Here is a 17200-nt window from a genome sequence, read left to right on the forward strand (position 1 = left end):
ACTGGTATAATAAATTAAAATTTTACAAAGTATGGTCTTGGAATAAGATTTTACCAAGAGTCTTTATTAAGTATGGTGCATTGACATAGATATCTAGGGACTGGCTTTACGGGCAATAATAATGAGGCATGACAGGGGCCAGTACAGCGGTGTGAAATAGCTACGCGATTGGTTGATGAGTTCGCATCACGCGCGCGATTGGTTGAAGAGTTCGCATTACGCGCGCTATTGGTCGCAACTAGTCGCGTTAGACTGCACGATTGGCTGGAATTCGTGGGTAGCACCACTGAACTGGTACGATGTTTAGTGCCCCATTAGCCCGTCCTTAGATATTATACGTCAATGGTATGGTGACTGAAAATAATCAATTCAAGGAACAATATGATTGATTAAAAAGACCTTGGGTCAATTTATTTGTTTCAGTTCATAATAAACAACGGTGAATTAATCAGAAAATCAAACTATGCCACATCAATTATTATTTCATAATGGTAACACTTCATATTGTCTTATTTGTACCAAAAAGACGCACCTTTTTTGGGCAACAAAAATGTAAATTGAATTGTTGACATTTGATATCAATTTTGGGACTTGCTATTGTAATACATTTAAAAAATTGATGAGGCCACAAAATTTACTAGTAAGCCGTTTTTAAATCCCAGATAATAATGATATAGTAGTTTGATTGGCCAATACTTCGTAAGAACTATTATAATAGTCTGTGCCAACTGCCAATACTTCCTAATCTTACTGCTTTTAAAACAATAATATTTATACTACAATTAAATATTGGTTGAACTGAGGCAATATATAGTATTCGGAACATTAAAAAAAATCAGATTTGGGTGGATCAACTATTTCTTGTTGTTATTCTGTCCGGTCAGCCAAGAGACAATAGTAGCATAGTTTGTTAGAAGACATTGTATAGCACCTTCTTCTGACACGCTTGGTAGACGACCCTCAAAGGAAAGGGTTTATAAGTATCAGAAAAAAGCGTGTTCGGTGAATTTAAATGCCTAAATATCAGGTTTTAAAGAGTGACCCAGGAGAACGTAACCATGGCAATGAGTGACAAGAAAGTTGATTCAGCCATTTACAGTATTCTCAACACATAACTGTTGTGTTGGATTCCTACTTGTTCTTCTGTATCTTCTCCAAAAGCAGTTCCAAGCGCCCGGTCATCACCGGCTGCCCCTTCTTAGTTTTCCTACTTAACTTCTTAAACTTCTCCTGCTTTTGCTTCTTGTACTCTTGCATTTTCTGCTTTTTCTCCTCAATTATCTTCTGCACTTGCTGTCGCTTCTCTAACTTGTCTTGCTTCACCTTTTCGTGTCTCTCTCTGGCAGTGAGAGTTGGTTTCTTTTTCTCTTTCTCCACTCTTTCTGCGTTTTCTTTTTCTATCAAATCTGGATGTTTGACGAATCGGCCTGTGACATCTTGGCCATCGGTTGCATCCTCATCAAACGTTTTTGGTTTGTATGTACCGGCGCCTTCGTCAGTTTTGAGGTCTTTCTGCAGGTTCCGGAGCAGGAGCTTCTTGCGCTGTTCTTCCCATTGCTCTAACTTGTACTTTTTACTATACTTTTTCAGTCTATAAGTTTTTTTATCGAATGGCTTCTTTTCATCACTGTTGTCTTTTTGGACACGGATCTGGTCAAAATTCTGCTGACGTTTTCCTATGAAGTCTTGTTTGAAATTTTGAACTTTACCTTTAAAATCATTATTGCCGTAATTTTCTTCTGGTCTCACCTTGTTATTAAATTTATTCCCATTTAGTTTCTTGCCCTTCAAGAAGAAGGAGTCTTGCTTTTTTGAGTTTTCCATGTTTAATTTCAGACCTATAATAAAATGAAAAAGCGTGTTTGTAAATTAAAAAAATAAAATTACATGCAATTGCCCATTACGTAACAAACCATTAATGGAAATAAATAATACAATGTACATACTACATACATTATGATATTGAACATAATATTATAATTAGGGATGTAACGATACCGATACGATATATCGGCCGATATATCGGCATCGCCGATTTAAATACACCCGATATCATAACAAAATGTAAACAACCCCAAGTAAGATATTTTATTGGGCAAGAAATTTTTTATCTCCATTTTAACTTGATGTGTCAAAACTTACGTAAGGTTTACTACGATATATTACTTACTCAACGTAACAGTGAAGCTACTATGTATAATCGTGCTATTTTGCTAATAGGAATTGTATATTTATCCTTATTTTTATTTTTAAGTTTTTCACTCTTCTTAAAATCGAGTGTCTATTAACCATAAGTATGTTTCATGAATAAAAAGGATATAATTATTTGATTTATTAACTAACTACCAGGCTATCGATATCGGTATCGGTATCGCCGATTATTTACTTTAAATATCGGTATCGGTATCGTATCGGCAAAATCATGTATAGTTACATCCCTAATTATAATCCACTCCTTTGAGATTTTGACAGAATATTATATTAAATAGGTATCTATAAAAAAACCATGTCATTTGTGTTTCAACAAAAAATAGTATCAACCTATATTTATTTATTTAGGTTTCAATTTGGGCAACAAGCCCCCTAATTTACCTATTTTACAAGCATAGCGACGGTGGCCTAGCAGTAAGAGCGTGCGACTTGCAATCCAGAGGTCGCGGGTTCGACCCGGCTCGTACCAATGAGTTTTTCGGAACTTATGTACGAAATATCGTTTGATATTTACCAGTCGCTTTTCGGTGAAGGAAAACATCATGAGGAAACCGGACTAATACCAACTAGTTTACCCTCTGGGATTAGTTGCCAAGCGGACCCCAGGCTCCCATGAGCCGTGGCAAAATGTCGGGACAACGCGAGGAAGATAATGATGATTAAATAAAATAGTCATGAAATAAACACAATTACATAAAAACACGCTTTTTCATTTAACAGAAATAACAAGGCAATAATATAATAATTATATAGCATTATTAACAAATAAAATTAACATTATACCTATAAGGATATCCAACATCCACTGTAAAATTTTAATTCAGTTTTATAAGTATGCGGTGAAGTAAATTTTTTATTCATACAGGGTCTTCCTCACCCCTTAGCCATTTTTTGCGAGGTGAATATAATACATATATAAGGTCTTACAAAACTACTTTTACTTGAGAGCAACCCCGAGTTGGGGTCAGACTGTACGAAAGGGGGGGCTAGGACTTAGAATTTTTTTTGACAAAGTGGTATCATTATGACACTATTTTTAAATGATTGTAATGTGTAGATCACGTCAAAATAAGCATCTTTTATTGGAAAAACTTTTCTCTAAAATAAAAAATGGCCGAGTTAGACGCGACCAAAGATTGATGTTTTTAAAGGGAGCTGGGACTTGTAAAATTGTATTATTATAAAAACGTCGGTTCTGGCGCTTCGCCGGCCGCTGCCGCGGCACGCTCGCTTCGCTCGCTCGGCTCGCGCGCTGTATGGTCGCAGTTCTACCTAACACTCCTCCTCGCTTCGCTCGTCGTCGTACCTACTCCGACCTGCCTTAAAAGCCTGGCCTGCCTTAAGCTCTATCTCCGCCATTTTCAGTTTTAGTAAAAAGTTTTCCAAGTAAAAGTTGCTTATTTCGATGTGTTCTATACATTAAAATCATTTAAAATATATGTCATAATGACACCACTCTCAATGAAAATTTTCTAAGTCCCAGCTCCCTTTAAAAATATCAATCTTTGGAGGTGTCTAACTCGGCCATTTTTTATTTTAGAGAAAAGTTTTTCCAATAAAAGATGCTTATTTTGACGTGATATACACATTACAATCATTTAAAAATAGTGTCATAATGACACCACTTTGTCAAGTCCCAGCCCCCCCTTTGCTACAGTCCAACCCGAGTGGGTGAATAATTCTGTTTATACATTTTGGCAGATTAGAATGTTTTCTGTGGAATAGCCAAAATATAGTAAGCATTGTTGGTAGTTTCAGTTAGTCGTATTTTATAATTGAAGGGATGTTTACAAAAACAACATAACTGCTTAGAGCGGTTGACACTTTTTTAAGAACATTGTTAATCGTTTCAGGTGTCAACCAGTGTAGTCAGTTATGTTGTTTTTGTAAACATCCCTTCAATTATTGATGTATTTATTTTTGATTGTATGTAAATTCAATGTTGATGTGTAAAGTGCCCTTGTGGCCTATTTGCTGAATAAATGTTGAAGTTGATGTAGGGGTTGATCCCATAGTAAAAGTTGCTCATTATGACCTATAAATTCTTAATGCTAAATATGGCTTCCGGTTGTCAAACATTGTTAATAATCAGTGCGTAAAAATTAATGTATGGAATCATATTTCCATTTGTTTGAATAAGTAAATTGTAGAGTCTGTGCGGAAAGAGAAGAGTCGTGGAATGTATGAGACCCAATACATTTGATGACTCTTCGCTTTCCGCACAGACTCTATCCTTGTATAACCATAACAACTAATGAACAGATAGATAGTAATTAACTAATTAATACAACTTGTAATGTATTAAAAAAGAGTCGTTAGTGCATACAGTATTTCCAAGGTTAAACATAAATTGTTTCATGATAAAATATTTGTAATTTTTTTATTATGACAAATAATTCTTCATATTATATGTTTTATATTATATCACACTTTCGTATATACAAACTTCACCAAGCACACATGTTAGTCTAGATAATTCCTTCGTTGAAGTATTGCCAAGTGTTGAATCTGATTGGTGACATATTTCGTCATAGGTATCTTATAAGGCGAGTGATTCAGAGTTATTGACTCAATATAGATGTATAATAAGGTGCTAAGTAATATTTAAACAAAGCAGATAGGTAAAATATCGTCCATTATAGTATTTTGATTATTTTAGCTTATTGGAACGATTGTTGCATATTTCAACAACTTCTATATGCCATGTTCTATGGTGGCTGGAGTTTCAGCAACGCATAATATAGCTTTTTTTAATAGTCGTAATGCATAAACAGCTGTAACAAATAGTTAAATCATCAAAAACTCACCAAGTTAAGCCACCCACTGGGTAGGCTTTGAGGTATCGGCGGAATCTTGATAGTTTAGTTGCACTTGGCACGAAAAAACTTAACCACGATTAGAGATTTTAAATCACGGTTTCTCGTATGAAAAACTTTATCGACCATGCCCTAGTGTGAATTTTAAGATTAGTTTTCACACGAAAACGTGATGAACGTTTCGCAAAAATGTCACAAAAGGAGCGAGCAAGGAACTCGCGCGTGCTACGCCATCTACAACTTTTACTTCCGTCAATTGCTCGCGGCGATCGATGAAAAGGAACATGCGCAGTTATGAGGCGGAAACTAAAATAAATATTGTATCAAACCGGTTTACTATTTCCATTAAAACTAATTAAAAACAATAATTTTTGTTTAGTTTTTTCATAAAAAGTACGGAAAACACTAATAACATTTTAAAAAATCAATTATGATTTAAAACAGTTGCGTATATAGGAATATCCATTGTTTGTGGAGTGATTGGGTGATTTTTGGTCCGACAAACTTCAAAAAAATGGCGCGCACTGTTGTCATACGTCAAACACGGTAGTCCGCAACGTAGGACGACAACCTACACACAATCCTACGCGGCGGACTACAGCGGTGGGCGGGGCTTGCAGGATTTGTAGGACCCAAGAGGCATCCTACTTGGGTGTTGTAGGACGGCACGTAGTCCGCGACCCCCATACACAATCCTACCCAATGAGGCGGACTACAAGGTAGGAGTGTGAATGGGGGGCTTAAGTGTGCAATGTCAGTATGCAGCATAGAAGGTAGGATCCTATAGAAGTGGTATACGCGTGTCGCGTGCCTCCGTGAGACACAAAACATACGCAACGCAATGCGACACTATAATTGGTCGAATTTATGGGGGAGGGGTAGGGAGGGTTGATGAAAGATAACTTCGGTCTATAACTATAACGTACATATCCCAATTAAAAAAAGTCTTCCATTAATTATGCCAAGTTTTCCATATATATTTTTCCAGAAGCAACGTTTAGTAGCATTTTCAGCTGGTGTAATACTATAAATACAATTCTAAAAGGCACCGATGTATCAAGATTGAATATTAAAAACTTGCCTCTTATGCAAGCACAGGCTTACAGGAAATATAAGAAAATGTTTAGATATAAATGATAATAAATATTACATGGTCCTTTCATTTAAAAGGTTATTTCAGTTTATCTGGGAAGATTCTGGATAAACTGAAATAACTTTCCCTATTAAAATAACCTTTTTATGAGATTATGGTAAAATATAATTTTAAAATTCCCGCGCTGTGGGAAGCGTAGAATTCAAATTCCTTGATTATTCCCGCAATTAGCATTTAAAAAAAAACCTTTCGGTTCGGGCCACAAAACGTAGTGATTATATTCTCTTTGCCACAAACACCTGCGTTCTGGACCATCCACGAATTCGTCTCCGTATTAGAATTTAATGTATCAATTTAGGCAAAATATATTTTCGTTTAAACATTCAAACACGAATAAAACTCAAATGCTTTTAAACATTATTTTAATCACTAAAACAATTCTATAAAATACAATTAATTAATATCTGATTACAAAATTTATAATACAAAAGTCGTCTCTTCTGTGGACAATAATTAACAGGTTAATAGGTAATTTTACCATAAAGGTTAATAATTTGAGTGTCTACAGAAGAGCGTATTTGCTGTCTATAATCCAAATTAATTATTTATCTATACATAATATTCACAAAATATTATTTACATTTATTCAATTTTCATGCATTCATTAAATTAAATTCGATCTACATATATCTATATTAAATATGTACTAGTTTTGGTTGCTAAAAATTGGCATACAAAAAAAATAGAGACTCGAAGTTTTGTACGTTTACAAAACAAAAATACTTAAATGTAAAACTTTTACTTGCTCTAATTTCTTTGCATTAGGTACAATAGGGTATTTGACTACTAAACAAATCAGTTTCTATTTTCAAACTGTCAAAACGATTTTGCTACTATTAAATTCATAGAAAACGCTAGCATGTGACGTCACAATGAAACTACCTACTCTTTATAGTTTGATACGGGTTTTAAATAGTAGTTTATGCAACAGTGATATAATAAGGGTTCTTAAAATTCAAGGGTCGAAGTTACAAAACGAGACGTAGTCGAGTTTTGTAAAAAAAGACCCGAGAATTTTAAGAACCAATTATGAGCTGTTGCATACATTACTTTTTCTATGACAGCTGCAGCAAAAAAAAAAAAATAGAAAAAAAAAAAAAAAAAAGTTATTATTAAAAAAAAAAGAGTTATTATTAAAAAAAAAGTTATTATTAAAAAAAAAGAGTTATTATTAAAAAAAAAGAGTTATTATTAAAAAAAAAGATTTATTATTTAAAAAAAAAAGTTATTATTTAAAAAAAATTGAGTTATTATTTAAAAAAAAAAAACAGTTATTAATGTATAGCTGGTCAACCAAATCTTGTCAGTAAAAAAAGGCGCGAAATTCAAATTTTCTATGGGACGATATCCCTTCGCGCCTACATTTTTCAAATTTGCCGCCTTTTTCTACTGTCAAGATCTGGTTGACCAAGTATAAATGAAAACATACCTCTTTCAATCAAGATGATCGGAACTTGTATCTTTAAAAAAAATAAAGCAGTTGTATTATACTCATAAGATGACTGCTAGCAGTCATCTTATGAGCCTATAGACAAAGCATTCAAATGACATTGCTTTAGATATCACTGTCAGTCATTTAATTGACACATTTAAGTGCTGGAGTAGAAAAATATAAATTGTGTCTAAAAATAACTGCTGTCTGCGTTTATCTATTAATCTTCTGGTGCTTTATTTCATGCATGGTGTAAAATAATTTATTTTAAATAGGTACAGTCAAATACCCTATTCCAGACATAAATACTAGTTGTATATATTATATATTAATTGAATGTTAATCTCAAATTTCATGTTATTTCATAATATAATTTTAAAATGAGAGCATAATTTCGATTGTATGGAGGCGGCTAGGTGACCCCTAAACTAAGTAAGACTAGAGTAAAAGTTCAAAAGGTTAAATAGATACAGACTGTTGTAGGGTAATATATGGCACAGGGACCTTGCCAGTAGAAAAAAGGGCCAGTACTTAATTAAAAAAAAAACCAGACAAGTGCGAGTCGGACTCACCCACCGAGGGTTCCGTACTTTTTAGTATTTGTTATAGCGGCAGCAGAAATACATCATCTGTGAAAATTTCAATTGTCTAGCTATCACGGTTCATGAGATACAGGATGATAGACAGACGGACTGACGGACAGTGGAGTCTTAGTAATAGGGTCCTGTTTTTAGCCTTTGGGTACGGAAGCCTAAAAATGTAGGCGCGAAGAGTTGACTTAATTCCCATAGAAAAATTGAATAGTGCGCCTTTTTCTACCGACAAGTTGGTTGTAGGGATGTAACGATACATGATTTTGCCGATACGATACCGATATTTAAAGTAAATAATCAACGATACCGATACCGATATCGATAGCCTGGTAGTTAGTTAATAAATCAAATAATTATATCCTTTTTATGGATGAAACATACTTATGGTTAATAGACACTCGATTTTAAGAAGTGTAAAAAACTGAAAAATAAAAATAAGGATAAATAGGTATACAATTCCTATTAGCAAAATAGCACGATTATACATAGTAGCTTCACTGTTACGTTGAGTAAGTAATATATCGTAGTAAACCTTACGTAAGTTTTGACACATCATGTTAAAATGGAGGTCAAAAATTTCTTGCCCAATAAAATATCTTGGGGTTGTTTACATTTTGTTATGATATCGGGTGTATTTAAATCGGCGATGCCGATATGTCGGCCTGCCGATTATAGCGGCCGATATATCGTATCGGTATCGTTACATCCCTAGTTGGTTGTGTTTCATTAGGTATACTATTTCATAAGATTTCTCTCGTCTTTATAATCTATGTCAGACTCTGTATCTGATAGGTCTTCCTGCGGTCTTGGTATATCGAAGGATAAACCAGCTGTGCCCTGTAGCAAAACAACGAAAACTATATGCGACGTTATCTATGAAAAGGGACTTTATTGTCGTAACGATGCTCCGATATAAATACAATGCCGCGCAATGCTGTGCGGCGTAAGCGCCATCGACAATAAGGTCCCTTTTCATAGATAATGCCCCATATTAGTAAAATAAGATAATAGTTATTTACGATAGTTACAAGTGCGGACGAGTAACGAGTGGTGAGTGGTTATAAATTAAAACACGACCGAAGGGAGTGGTTTAATAGACACTAAAAAATATTGCGAACCTACTCGCACATGTGTATTCGCACAATATACTATATTATTCGTGACAATCACAAATCTGTACGACATGTAACGACAACAAAAGCAGCGAAACAGATCCTTATTAAGTGCGCATCACGACAGAACATTAGGGCGTGATTCCACCAGTGTGAGGCACTGTTCGGCATACCTGCACAAGCGTTTTTTACTGAATGCTTGTGCCGCACAGTGCCGCACACTGGTGGAATCCCGCCTTCACCTAGTAGAGTTAGGAAAGTTTTTGTAATAGTTTACGGCACAACATACCTATAACAATACACAGAAATGGCGGTCTTAATGCCAAATGCCATTACCAGTTCAGTTCACCATTAGTATAAGGCCTAAGTGGACGCTCGAGTTGGGCGTGCAGCGGGGCGGGGCGTGCGGCGTGCATGTTAAACAAATGCAAGCGTATAGGAGCGGCCTTAGTGCAGATGACACTCTTATTACGTGCCGGGGTTTCTCATATGAAGATGCAGCGAGGAAAATGACCATTGGGACCTCACTTGTGGTTGAACGAATCCACCAGCTGGGTCTCGAGGTATCCCTTCCAAAGACGGAAGTTCTGCTCTTCCATGGTCCGAGGAGAGGACCCCCTCGTAATGCCAACATTAGAGTGAATGGGGAGGTAGTGGCGGTTAAGGCCCAAATGAAATACCTTGGCCTCCTTTTAGATGGCCGTTGGCAATTTAAGGCGCACTTCGCCAGTCTTGCCCCTAGGCTGATGTCTACAGCTGCAGCCCTTGGCCGGCTGCTTCCTAACGTGGGTGAGCCAAATTCTATATGTAGACTCCTTTACTCTCGTGTCCTGCGGAATATGGCCCTATATGGCGCTCCCATATGGGTTGATGCCCTTTACGCCGACAATACGGCTCAGCTCCGCAGACCACAGAGGGCAATATCTTTGAGAGCTGTACGTGGGTATCGCACGGTATCGTTTACAGCGGCAACGATCCTGGCTGCAGACCCTCCCTGGGACCTTCAGGCTCACATTCTTGCGGAGGTTCACCGCTACAGAGCTGGGAGAAGAGCGGCGGCAGAGTTCCCAGATGGAGAAGACGTTCGAAATATCCGGGCATCTGCACAAGTGGAAACACTTCGCCGATGGAGGGCAGAGCTCGACGAGGCAAGATATGGACTGATGACAGTTGATGCAGTACTGCCGCATCTAGAACGTTGGGTGGAAAGGAGGCAAGGTACGCTAACTTTCCACATGGTGCAGATACTTACTAACCATGGATGCTTTGGTAAGTACCTGCACCGCATAAAGAGGGAGGAATCCCCCATGTGCCATGAGTGTGGCGCACCTGTAGACACGGCGCGTCATACTCTCGAGGAGTGCCCTGCATGGGGGCCCCAGCGGGCCACCCTTCAAGCAACACTAGGTGCAGACCTTTCGTTGGCGAGCATTGTTAATGCCATGCTCGACAGCGAAGAGGCATGGAAGGCGATGGCCTCCTTCAGTGACGAAATTATGTCGCAGAAGGAGGCAGCGGGGCAGGCAGGAGGGCTGGGGGCAGAGCCAGGCGCTATGCGCGCTTGCTGCCTCTGCCGTAGTGGGCTGCGTGGGGCTCCGGGGGAGTCCCCACGGTTAAAAGCTCACAGGACTGGGGTGCTAACCAACTGGCAGCCAAAATGCCCATGGCCTACAGGCCATCCGCCGGGGCGCACGTGGTCGAATGCTGACAGCGACCCTGCGGCACCCCATCTAGAGCGGAGTCGGCACTCGTTGGTGGTTTTAGACGGTAGTCCTCCACTGGTTAGTCCGTCATACCCCCTGGTTCCCCCGGACCAGGTGGCATGCGTAAACGCATTTCCCCAACGTTAAAAAAAAAAAAGGAGCGGCCTTAGTGCACGCTGTTCACATCACGCGTGAGCCCACAGCCACGCTGCACGCCCCGCCGAACGCTCCGCTTCGAGCGTCTACTCAGACCTTACACTAATAAACACTCACAACAGCAGAAAAAGGCGGCAAATTTCGTGGCGCGAAGAATTGATTTCTGATACAAAATTGAATTTCACGCCTTTCTACTGACTTGTTGGGTGTGGTTGAGTAGGTATATGTATATTACAAAGCCCCACAATTGCACCATCCCACTAACCCGAGGTTAACCGGTTAAATCGTTAACCAGTGGTAAATTGTACTGGTAACAGTGGTAACCATGGTAACTCCAGATTTAACCGGTTTACCCTGGGTTAGTGAATGGTGCAAGTGGCCCAAAGCGGTAAAAACGTGACGATGATATGAAATTAATATACTTACAACGGGTCTATTGCTCCTAAACGATCTCTGCCAAACATCTCTAACAAATTGTAGTGGGTTGACGAACTCGTGCCGGGAACCGCTGAGGACAAAGATAAGTTAAGAAAAGATAAGATAAGAAAGATAAGTTTTTAGGAAAATTTTCATTTTTGGTTCAACCTTTATCGCTGACTGTACTTTTCTTTCCGCACAGGCAACTCAACGAGACAATTCTTACAACCCGGAACACAATTAGGTTGCGTTGTTTTATCACAGAGTTCCCATGGCCACCTCCTGTCTCCATCATCAGATTAGCTCCATGTCATTAAAGTTGAGTCCAGACGAGAAAATTTTTCGCCAATCTGATGAAATTGTCCGATCGAATCAGGCCGTGCGGACGCAAACGCCAATTTGATTCCCCGATCAAATCAGCAGGTGCGGACACAAAATTGCCAATTTTCGAAGTTAGTATCTATGGAATGCAAATTGTTGATTAAATTGTGTACGTGTGGACGCTAGATGAGATTGACGCCAATTATTTTCCTGATCAAATCGGTCGATTTGCCCAGTTCGTCTGGATACGGCTTAATATTGCATTGTCATCCGATATGCAATTTTATTATATACTTGGTCAACCAGATCTTACAAAAAGCTAATGGTCAACCAAATCTTGTCAGTAAAAAAGGCGCGAAATTCAAATTTTCTATGGGACGATATCCCTTCGCGCCTACATTTTTCAAATTTGCCGCCTTTTTCTACTGTCAAGATCTGGTTGACCAAGTATATATTAATGACATCCATGCGTAAAATATGTAGGCACTTACGCAAAATTTCAGCTCAATCGGAGATGAAAAAAAATGTTATGCGCAGATATTACCTAAATGATAATTATCCATCGTATTTTCACGGAAAACTAAAGTCTATTTTTTTATTCGGTAGACTAAAATGACATTTCATAGTACCTATGAAATGACACATGATGTTCATACTATGAAATGTCATTTTAGTCTACCGAATAAAAAAATAGACTTTACGAACGTGTCTTGCTATTTCAGTCAGTCTCGGTACCAAAAGTACTTGACTGAAGTAGCATGACAAATACGAACGATTCCGAGAAAATACGATATGTATACGAACAAATATTGTAGTACCTACATCTCTTCTCTCTTCTTCCTCGCGTTGTCCCGGCATTTTGCCACGGCTCATGGGAGCCTAGGGTCGGCTTAGCAACTAATCCCAGTAATTGGCGTGGGCACTAGTTTTTACGAAAGCGACCGCCATCTGACCTTCCAACCCAGAGGGTAAACTAGGCCCGTATTGGGATTAGTCCGGTTTCCTCACGATGTTTTCCTTCACCGAAAAGCAACTGGTAAATATCAAATGATATTTCGTACATAAGTTCCGAAAAACGGTGAGCGCGCTCAAACAGATTAGACGTGTCGCAGAATTTATTTAAAATTGAACAAACAATAAACAAGTGAAATAGTACCGTGAGTGAAATACATAAGACCTCATTTCCACAATCCATAAAAGTTTAGTAACGCCTTTGTAACAGTGCGCGATAATCACTAATCACTTGGAGGAAAGAGGACGGTTGTCATTTTTTAACTCCCTCTAATATCTACCGCTGCGTGTAAAGTGCATCCAATAATAAACCATAACCTTATTTGAAAATGGGTTCACAACCGGACCTTTCGAACTTGAAACAAATCGACGCTGCAGACATGCAAGTCACACTGCGAAAACGTAAACAGCCGCCAGGGCCGGATTGTACTTGCACAAACGAATTAACATCTTTTAGAGAAGAAATGACAACAATGTTCAAGGCTTTTGCTGAAAATCAAAAACAATTCTTAAACACATTGCATGAAGATATGACGCAAATAAAAACAAAAATAGACACTTTACAACAAACAACAGAAAACCTCGTTGCGGACAACAATGAAATTAGACAGGAGATCTCACAACTTAAACAGCACACTTCTATAACAGATGAAAAAGTTAAGAGCTTACAGGATGACATCAATAGCCTCAAAAGCAGCACTTCTTGTGACATCAAAAATACGCGCTCCTGCGACGATGAAACATTAATTAGGGAGATCAATGAACGCACCAACAGAGCAAAAAATATAATAATTTACGGGATAGCGGAACTAGAAGAGGGAAATGCTGAAGAAAAGCAGGAGCATGATAAGAATGAAGTTCTTAGTATAACGGGATCTATCATGGATATTATGCCAGCCCCGCAAAAGATCATGCGACTGGGAAAATTTGACTCAACTAAAATCCGACCCCTTAAAGTTTACTTCGATTGCGTGCAAATACCAAAACAATTGATGCGAAATAGGAATAAAATCGAGAATAAGGAAATTAAAATCTATGCGGATCTAACACCCAGCCAGCAGAACAACCTGAAACTACTGCGTCAAGAGCTTAGTAACAGAAAAGAGAATGGGGAAAATGATATAACCATAAAATATATAAATGGCATTCCCAAAATAGTTTCAACTATGCCACCAAAAAACTCCAAATCATAAAAACTCACAGTGACCAACCTCAAACTCAAGATCATATCAATATAACACATGAACTTCCAAGCTCATACGAAAGCCTTAATATGAATGCGAATTCGCTGAACATATTTTACACCAATATTCGGAGTATAGTCAAACCCGGAAAACTTGACGAACTGAAATGTGTTATCCACTCCACACCATATAAGATACACTTAATAATATTAACTGAGACATGGATAAAATCAGAAGAAGAGAAAGCAGGTATACAAATCCCCAATTATTGTCATTACTCAAATTTTAGAACGGATGCTAGAGGTGGAGGAGTATCCATATTTGTTCATGACGATCTAAAACATAATATTTTGGAAGAATCTTATACAAATGGCAACAACTACTTATGGATACACATTGACAAGCTTAATTTGGATATTGGTGCCATATATAAACCCGGAGATACGAGGAATAGCAATTTTTTGGAAGATTTTGAACTGAACTTGCAGAGGAACAGGCGAGCGGTAGTACTTGGAGACTTCAATTTGAATCTATTATCACCAGATAGAAATACAGAGAATTACAGGGAAATGTTGCAAGAATGTGGATTTTCTATAATTAATAACATCGACGTAAACTATTCAACTCGGAAATCCGCAACAACAAACAGCATACTTGACCATGTCATAACTAATCTAACAGACAATAATTTTCATCTCTCTCTTTTAGACTCTGCGCTTTCGGACCACGTACAAATATTTGTTAGTATAGAAAAATTTAAATTGAAAAGAAAACAACGTGTTAAATATGAAGCGATTGACTATAACAGCCTATATAACTTAGCTGAATCTTACAACTTTTACTCAAAAAATAACAGTTATAATGAATTTGATTCCTCAATTAAAACTTGCATAGCTAAAAGTACTGTATCAAAAACAAAAGTTCTAAACTTACCCCGTAGTGACTGGATAAATAAAAACATTATTAACAACATAAACTACAGAAATCAACTTTGGAAATCATTGAAAAGCAACCCAAAAAATACTCAGATCAAAGAAAGCTTTATCAAACAAAGAAACAAAACTACACAATTAATAGCAAACTCAAAGAAAATATACTACTCTGAAAAATTTTCAAATTGCAAGAATGATCCGAAAAGAACCTGGGCATTAGTAAATGAACTGTCCTGTAATAAAATTAGACATGAACGCAATCCTCCAAAACTAATAAACAACTCTGTAACTATTACCGAGGGCGCTGCAGTATGTGAGATTTTTAACGATTTCTTCATAAATATAGGTCCTGATTTGGCACGTCAAATACCGCAACAACACCGGAACAACTTAACATCTACCTTCGAATGTTCATCATCAACTTCAGATCAGTTATCAAATCTAACCCCGTGCTCGGAAGACGAAATTTCTAAAATAATCGATTCGTTGGATAGCAACTCAAGTGTAGGCCTGGATGGCATCAGTACAAAGTGCATAAAATGTATAAAAAATCTCATTACCCCACAACTCACCAACTGCATAAATGAATGTTTAGAAAAAGGTATCTTTCCAGATGAATTAAAACTTGCTAAAGTCAGCCCAATCTACAAATCTGGCCCCAAAACTGATCCTGGTAATTACCGACCTATATCGGTTTTGCCAGTGATTTCCAAAGTGTTTGAAAAGGTTCTTTACAACCGCCTTAACAACTATCTAACAAAAATAGGTTACCTTTTCGAACGTCAATACGGTTTCCGCACTAAATCAAACACATTATCAGCCACTATAGATTTGGTAACGAAAATTAGATCATCAATTGATGCAAAAAATTTAGTCCTTGGCATATTTATAGACCTGAAGAAAGCTTTTGATACCGTAAGTCACTCAATTCTTCTAAATAAACTTACTAGCATCGGAATAGTGGGAAATGCACACAACATACTCACGTCTTATCTCTCAAATCGGTATCAAGTCGTTAAGATTGGCAAATATCAAAGTACAGCGAAACCCATAACATGCGGCGTCCCACAGGGATCGATATTGGGACCACTTCTCTTCATTATTTATATTAATAACATAAGTAAACTTAATCTACATGGTGAGATATCACTATACGCGGATGACACATGTATTTTCTATTATGGGAGCTCAATAACTGACATCATTAAATTAGCACAGGAAGACCTCGAAATTTTACATAAATGGTTCCAATACAATCTGCTTACAATAAACGCATCGAAAACATCGTATATGATATTCAAATCTAAAAACAAAAAATATTCTACTTTTAATCCATTAACTGTTAACAATGTTTTAATCAAAAAATCATCACAAGAGAAGTACCTCGGTCTTATATTAGATGACGGCCTAACGTGGAATGCTCACATAAAACAAATAAAGTCCAAGCTGTCTTCTATTCTGGGTTCCATTAAAAACACTGTAAAGTGCATTCCTCATCATGTACGCTATAATATATACAACTCACTGATTAAATCCAGAATAAACTATCTTATCGAAATTTGGGGGAGTGCCTGCAAAACTAGTCTTAAAGAAATCCAAATTGTCCAAAATAAAATAGTAAAAAAACTCTTTCATTTGGATTACCTAACACCTACAACAACAGTTTACTCCGAAACCAAACTAATGAGCATTAACCAACTTTATTTTTACAACACCATTATACTAATAAGAAACATACTACACAAAAAAATACACTGTCAAATCTCATTTAAAACAAAAAAGAAAGTGGCCAAAGAATTCTCCGAAGTGCAAATAATTTATGCCTAACTTTCCCGCGAACTAAAAACTTTGGTAATAAAAATATAACATACCAAGGCGCACAGATATACAACGACCTTCCCAAAAATATTAAAGACGCGCCAAGTTTTTCAATTTTCAAGAATAAATTAAAATCCCATATACTCTCTGAAATTCCGGTTATCTAAATACGGCCCTGGCCAACACAACATCTTACCGCGAGCCTAGAAACCGGCCGGTCGCCCGGTGCCAATGCGAATAATATTAATAATGTTTAGTGTACTGAACCTCTCTCTGCTAGGTATAGCACATATATAATTTATAAAAAAAAGAATAATAGGAATAACAAAAATTATAAATGT

At 37.3% G+C, this 17200-nt stretch overlaps 3 protein-coding genes across 3 annotated transcripts in view; all 3 read right to left on the reverse strand.

Moving 5' to 3' along the window:
* Window positions 1–5273, reverse strand: part of LOC134658197 (ornithine decarboxylase 1-like) — a 44387-nt gene extending 39114 nt beyond the window's left edge. The window contains exon 1 of the mRNA XM_063513806.1: window positions 5019–5273. The gene's annotated coding sequence lies outside the window, so the exon portion shown is untranslated. The remainder of the gene's footprint in view (window positions 1–5018) is intronic.
* On the reverse strand, window positions 1132–1824 carry LOC134658198 (uncharacterized). The gene has a single exon (XM_063513807.1). It carries the CDS (start codon window positions 1822–1824, stop codon window positions 1132–1134), a length of 693 nt encoding a protein of 230 aa, XP_063369877.1.
* A 3667-nt stretch (window positions 5274–8940) lies between the features above and the next one.
* The window catches only part of LOC134657849 (vitellogenin receptor), a 72942-nt gene continuing 64682 nt past the window's right edge, over window positions 8941–17200 (reverse strand). The window contains exons 37-38 of the mRNA XM_063513428.1: window positions 11603–11684; window positions 8941–9042 (exon numbers count right to left, since the gene is read on the reverse strand). Coding sequence (XP_063369498.1) covers window positions 8941–9042; window positions 11603–11684 — 184 coding nt within the window. The remainder of the gene's footprint in view (window positions 9043–11602; window positions 11685–17200) is intronic.

The sequence above is a fragment of the Cydia amplana genome, chromosome 21, assembly GCF_948474715.1.
Source record: "Cydia amplana chromosome 21, ilCydAmpl1.1, whole genome shotgun sequence".
Taxonomy (NCBI): Eukaryota; Metazoa; Arthropoda; class Insecta; order Lepidoptera; family Tortricidae; genus Cydia; species Cydia amplana.